Source organism: Cherax quadricarinatus, chromosome 4 (assembly GCF_038502225.1).
Source record: "Cherax quadricarinatus isolate ZL_2023a chromosome 4, ASM3850222v1, whole genome shotgun sequence".
In the NCBI taxonomy this organism is placed as follows: domain Eukaryota; kingdom Metazoa; phylum Arthropoda; class Malacostraca; order Decapoda; family Parastacidae; genus Cherax; species Cherax quadricarinatus.
The window spans coordinates 27,861,620-27,868,873 of NC_091295.1; the positions used below are offsets into that span (position 1 = coordinate 27,861,620).

The 7,254-nt window shown below is 41.1% G+C and overlaps 1 protein-coding gene across 1 annotated transcript in view; it reads right to left on the reverse strand.

The window, feature by feature from the left end:
* Window positions 1-644: 644 nt before the first annotated feature.
* LOC138854503 (uncharacterized) overlaps window positions 645-7,254 on the reverse strand; it is a 14,346-nt gene continuing 7,736 nt past the window's right edge. The window contains exons 3-4 of the mRNA XM_070098210.1: window positions 3,359-3,660; window positions 645-2,807 (exon numbers count right to left, since the gene is read on the reverse strand). Coding sequence (XP_069954311.1) covers window positions 3,487-3,660 — 174 coding nt within the window. The 3' untranslated portion in view covers window positions 645-2,807; window positions 3,359-3,486. The remainder of the gene's footprint in view (window positions 2,808-3,358; window positions 3,661-7,254) is intronic.

A 7,254-nucleotide genomic window follows, 5' to 3' on the forward strand; every position in this document is an offset into this window, starting at 1 on the left:
GGAGATCCTTCAAATAATATCCTACGAGATCCCTCAAGTAATAACAAACAATACTCTAGTATTAACATGTCATCACGTTAATACCAGGGAAGCGGAACACTCCAGTAGCTTCACAAAGTAAGCATACAGAGAATGTTTCATACTTAATATTCGGTGAAACATTAGTGTGGTACTGAGTAATGGGTTACACAGAGCAGGTCTTATCACATGTTTCTACCGATAAATCTAAACTTGTAATATAGATAATAAAATATGGCGACTATAGTTAAAATAGCAGTGCTGCACAGTCTTTTCCATGTAGATGCGCTGTTTACAGCCATATTGTATTCTCTCTTGTTATTATTATTATTATTATTATTATTATTATTATTATTATTATTATTATTATTATTATTATTATTATTATTATTATTATTATTATTCATGGGGAGCGCTAAAACCACAGGAGTCATACAGCGCCTGGGGGGGGGGAGGATGGGAAGCAATCAGATTTGCTGCAAGGAAGGGAGGTCAGGTTAAATTTCTTGTGTCAAGAGCCGCTCTCCCCCCCCCCCCCTCTTACCAGGGTCATTTTCTCAGGGTATGATGCAAGTCAGACATGCGGTATTAGGACATTTACTGAAGAAATCTGTCACTCACGAAAGGCTTTATTAATATAGTGCATACAAAAAGGAAGTAGAGTACATACAAAAAGGAAGTAGAGTCCATACAAAAAGGAAATAGAGTACATACAGTGGATTGAGTCAGGTGCTACACGGTCTGTGGACCGAGTTTAGGTGATGGCAATGTTCTGCTTTGGTAAAATGTATTTTTGTTCAGTATTTTCAACGTTTAAAAGTTGTCTGTATTTTGATCGACGGAGGTATTAACAATGAGAGCAGAATACGATCAAGATTGTTTCTAATCCATCGACCGTTTCCACCGTTTCCAGAAGTATTACGTATGAAAATCACAATTTAAATGACACCGAACGGCAACATCTTCACACCTCCCGGAGTAAAAGTCCAGCTAATCGAGTGTTTCAGATCCCTTCCTAGATGATACCTTACTCATACTCCAACAGCGTATCAAATCCCAAAAATCACTTATCCCCCATTCACTCCAATTTAAGACGTAGAAGAAAGAGAAGAGTGGAGTAACTCTGTCTTCTGCAATTATAAGAAAGCTTTTGACAGAGTACCACATGGAAGACTTCTATACAAATTGAAAGAGCATGCGAAGCTAGCAGGCAAGATAATGGTAAGATAGGAATGCCAGAGTGAATGAGGGAATGAAGAGTAGAAATCCTCGTGGAGGTGTTTGGGCTCCTGTTGGTCCTAATATACGTAAATGGCCTACCAGAGGAAACGGATTCATATTCATCACTGAAATTAATGAGGATAACAACCAACAAAGACAATGTGAGATTCCAAGAATCCTTGAACCCACAGCCATGGTCAAGAAGAGGGCCCCGGTTCCTTGAATGCAGTCTTCATAAATGCCAAATAAGTATAAGCAAGACTAGATAACCTAAGAACCGCTTGAAGGAACATGAACAAAGATTTATACAGGGCATTATGTGGTACCAACATGGAACCTATACCTGATAAAGCGTTTTTAAAATTAGAGAAAAATTCACATGTTTACACCATCAGAGTAGTACCAGAACTAAAAGGCATGGAATACGAGGAGAGACTTAAGAAACTCTTACTATTAACTCTTGGGTATGGCCTAATTCCACTGGGAAGTTCCTCCTAGCAGTGGCAATGCCTTCGTTTGCTACACGTCCTGACTCCAGTATTTTATAAGCACCAGTCTTCCTGTCTGTGCTTCAGTTTCTTCAAGACTACGGTCCTCATCACATGCTCATAGGCTGACGTACTGATTACCTCATTTTCCACCATTTGCTATATATATTTCTATTACGTCCATGTATTGTTATGATAAGCCACTGGATAACGAAACGCCTACAAGTAAATATACCCAAATGTTAACATGTGTCTAATTCATCATTGAGAGGGAGACTTACTTCTTGGTATATACATGCTTCCCTGATATTTCTAGTAAAAATAAAACCCTATTTATCCTGTAAGAAATCAGAAGTGAGGTACGGAACTGTGCTGCCTTCCTGATTAGCGCTGCTTGAAATGCTCTCGTTCACACAGCGTTTATATTCTGTGTCCAGGAACACCTCACCTTACCTTCAAAACTATCTTTAATATAAATAAAAATATTTCCTTAGCTATTAATATATGGTGCATCATCCATGTTCCTCATAGCTCTCTTTAAACCATTCCACGGGCGGGGTTAGAACCAGCGATCAAAGTCTCAAAACTCCAGACTCTGATCGTGGGTTCTAACCCCGCCCGTGGTATGGTTTGAGTCATGTTGACAGTTTTATTTAATTTCAATTGACTTTAATTAATATAGTGTCGCCTCTAAATTCGTATTTCATACAAGTCTCGATTAGTAACACTGAATAATATAGAGTTCCCAGATGCCGATAATGGTGTAGTTAGTTGTAAGAGAATTGATTCATAGATGTGATCATTTTACTAGACCACTTTACAACATAAGTATGTCTAAAAATTAAATTATATATTTGTTGGTATAATCTTGTGAACAAGTCTGTACTGATTTACCTGATGAACACGATCAGCCACGACCGAAATAATTTTATCTGGAAGCGTAACTGCATAGCACTGTTATGGGTGCCTGTATTTTATTCTAATATTGCTGGCAGTAGTAAACATTAGTCAGTTTTTGCACTTCCCAGTTTCACTTTCGTGTTCTACCACATCCAGCGTGCGTCTCCTCACTATGCTGCCCTTGTGAAAGAAAAAAAAAACAGTGCAAAATAAGAAGGCACTAGGAACCATTTACGCCAAATATAAATTAATCATTGGAATTTTAAACATCTGTTGTATTGCACGTAGTCGTGCACCCTCAGAGTTCTAGCAGGCTGAACAGAAACAGCTGTCTTTTATTAGCTGTGTGTTTTAAAACCACTCTGAACAAAAACTTAAACCAGTATTATTATGTCAAAAAACTTGGTGTATCCAGCAGGAATGAGAAGAGGCAAGTCAAGTGTCCTCGCTGCGTCTCGTGACTTGACTTCCAAGAGTGACTGAAGTTCTAAGTGATATGACCATTCAAAATGATTTACTGACATTTTTGCTTTATTGTGAAATCATCTCGCTGATAAAAAAAAGTGATAAAACCATCTTAATAACTTGGAAGCCCATGACATGTTACCTTTACCTACCTATTGTATCATGATAAAGCTTTGTCGTATTTAAATAAGACAAGGTTGACACTTATGTGAAATGTGAGACTGATTCACTTGCAATCTCGAGTACATCTGCTGTGTCAGCCTTACTTGTGTCCTCTGATCAGCTGATGCTGTGGACGCCCCAGCCGACGAGGAACCGGCCACAGCTTCATTTCTTTGACGATACACCTTGGGCAATGTTGTTGTTGCTGAGTAAGTGTCCCCGTGAGGAAGGTCTAAGTATTTACTTGTGCTAAATGGATTCCAGTGTCTTCCTTGCGTGTGACAGGTGGACTCCCAGAGATGAACCAGTAGACATAGTCGCTGATTCGTCTCATGTATTCACCGATCTGTTGACCAATTCCGACGATAGGAATTTTAGCGCGAGATGTCTTAAACCACTTAGGAAGCTGTTAAGAAAAGAAAGACATAGAAAAACATATGTGATGGAGATATGTTAAAAGTTAAGAGAGGGAGGGAGGGTTAATTTGAGACTGGTACCTCAAAACTTTTCGTGGGGAGAGGAGAGATACCTTGTTACCAGTGATGAGGGACACTTTATCAAAGTAATTAGAGCTGTTCCTCGGATTGCCTCCCATTCCCCAAGCTCCATATGGCTCCTACGGATTTAGCGCTTCCTTGTGAATGTAATAATGGTATCCTCAAGAGTAAGTAGCAAGTGAGTTCAGTGCCGTCTGCATTATATACAAAGAATAACAAAAAACAATATACAAAGAATAACGAAAAACAATAGAGAAAGCCAAATATGTCCATCATTACAGGAAGTGCGGTCACAGGAGGCAACCAGTTGTGTTGTAGGAAGAGCAAGTCACCTCCATGATGGAACATGAAGCTCGGCCATCACAAGATCGTGGTAAACTACTTGAGAAGGTAATCAAGTGTGATAAAACTTACTAAATAAAATTAATAAACCAAAGTCTCAATGGCTGGCACCATGTCAGAATGTCGTTTTCAATATAGGTTGACTACAAATATAATTCAGACAACTTTGTTATTTATATGTTTTATCTCATTTTTATACACAGTATTTACCTTCAGCCATCTTAAATGTTTTCGTTATCAATTTAAGCTTGTAGACAGTAAATATATAAGAAAAACAGTTCATATAATGTTAGCACATACATTACAATTAGCACAGTAACTCGTGTAAGCGGCTGCATTGACGGCAATAGAAATTAAACAGATTATCGTTAAAATTCTGGAAAAAAATCGAATAAAACTTAAAAAAAAAAAAATATGAACGAAGAAGCAGCTTTGAAGTAGCGAGGTTGTCTTGATGTTCAGGAAGGTAATGTTGCTATAATCGCTTATATATCCACACATCGTCAACTACTTATTTTTTTTCACCAACTCCACATACATCAGAGAACTTAAAAAAACAAACTGCAAAGGCTTGGCTGTAAGTAATCAGTTTTTGTGTAGCTGGTTCCTGAGAAAACAATCATGCTAAACACGCCTCCTCAAATTACAGATAAATTTATTTGTCTTTTTCGTATATTCAGCCGACTTATAAATGCATTTAATAAACAATCCAATGATACATAATATTCTTTACCATTACCCTACTGAAAATATATGTAAACATGCATGTAAACAGGTTGTTTGACACGTCTTAGCTGACAAGTACATACTTTAATACTTTACTATATACATAAATCTTTTGTGTTTAGTTTACATGCAGCAAACTGAAGGAATGAGAGGCGCTCAAACACTACACAAAGTCACGCATGCACCACATACACTGAGAGGCGCTCAAACACTACACAAAGTCACGCATGCACCACATCCACTGAGAGGCGCTCAAACACTACACAAAGTCACACATGCACCACATCCACTGAGAGGCGCTCAAACACTACACAAAGTCACGCATGCACCACATCCACTGAGAGGCGCTCAAACACTACACAAAGTCACGCATGCACCATATCCACTGAGAGGCGCTCAAACACTACACAAAGTCACACATGCACCACATCCACTGAGAGGCGCTCAAACACTACACAAAGTCACACATGCACCACATCCACTGAGAGGCGCTCAAACACTACACAAAGTCACACATGCACCACATCCACTGAGAGGCGCTCAAACACTACACAAAGTCACGCATGCACCATATCCACTGAGAGGCGCTCAAACACTACACAAAGTCACACATGCACCACATCCACTGAGAGGCGCTCAAACACTACACAAAGTCACGCATACACCACATCCACTGAGAGGCGCTCAAACACTACACAAAGTCACACATGCACCACATCCACTGAGAGGCGCTCAAACACTACACAAAGTCACGCATGCACCATATACACTGAGAGGGGCTCAAACACTACACAAAGTCACGCATGCACCACATCCACTGAGAGGCAAACACTACATCACACTGAGAGGCGCTCAAACACTACACAAAGTCACGCATGCACCACATCCACATCCACTGAGAGGAGAGGCGCTCAAACACTACACAAAGTCACGCATGCACCACATCCTGAGAGGCTGAGAGGCGCTCAAACACTACACAAAGTCACGCACCACAACCACTGAGAGGCACCACATCCACTGAGAGAGCGCTCAAACACTACACAAAGTCACGCATGCACCTACATACACTGAGAGGCGCTCAAACACTACACAAAGTCACGCATGCACCACATCCACTGAGAGGCGCTCAAACACTACACAAAGTCACGCATGCACCACATCCACTGAGAGGCGCTCAAACACTACACAAAGTCACGCATGCACCACATCCACTGAGAGGCGCTCAAACACTACACAAAGTCACGCATGCACCACATCCACTGAGAGACGCTCAAACACTACACAAAGTCACGCATGCACCACATCCACTGAGAGGCGCTCAAACACTACACAAAGTCACGCATGCACCACATCCACTGAGAGGCGCTCAAACACTACACAAAGTCACGCATGCACCACATCCACTGAGAGGCGCTCAAACACTACACAAAGTCACGCATGCACCACATCCACTGAGAGGCGCTCAAACACTACACAAAGTCACGCATGCACCACATCCACTGAGAGGCGCTCAAACACTACACAAAGTCACGCATGCACCACATCCACTGAGAGGCGCTCAAACGCTCAACATCACTACACAAAGTCACGCATGCACCACATCCACTGAGAGGCGCTCAAACACTACACAAAGTCACGCATGCACCACATCCACTGAGAGGCGCTCAAACACTACACAAAGTCACGCATGCGCCACATCCACTGAGAGGCGCTCAAACACTACACAAAGTCACGCATGCACCACATCCACTGAGAGGCGCTCAAACACTACACAAAGTCACACATGCACCACATCCACTGAGAGGCGCTCAAACACTACACAAAGTCACGCATGCACCACATCCACTGAGAGGCGCTCAAACACTACACAAAGTCACGCATGCACCACATCCACTAAAAGATGCGTTTCCAGCCTTTTTTTTTATTTTATTTTTGTATAATTTATTCAGGAAAAAGAGTTGAACCAGTTGGGGTGTACAGCGCCTGGGCTTATTAAACATTTATTGAAGTAAAAGGACACAAGTGCAACTAATGTGACATTTTATTGTGGCAACGTTTCGCTCTCCAGGAGCTTTATCAAGCTCCTGGAGCTGGTAGTGTTGCTGTTGTCGTACAGAGTGATGGCTCTCTTAAAGAAATTGGAGCACGCATCAATAATTGGGCCTCTACCCTTCAGACAGAACTGTTTGCCATACTCCTTGCACTGAAATGCATCTATGTATCAAAGATTGACAGTTTAATTGTAACTGATTCTCTGTCATCCATAAATGCTCTCAACTCATTAAGTATAAATTGTGGCATGCTTGTGTTAGAAGCCAGACACAGGTATGGTAGGGTTGTGGACAGTGGAGTCAGAGTGCACATGCTGTGGATTCCATCTCACATTGGTCTTCAGATGCATGATAGAACTGATAAATTGGCTAAGCTGTATGCTT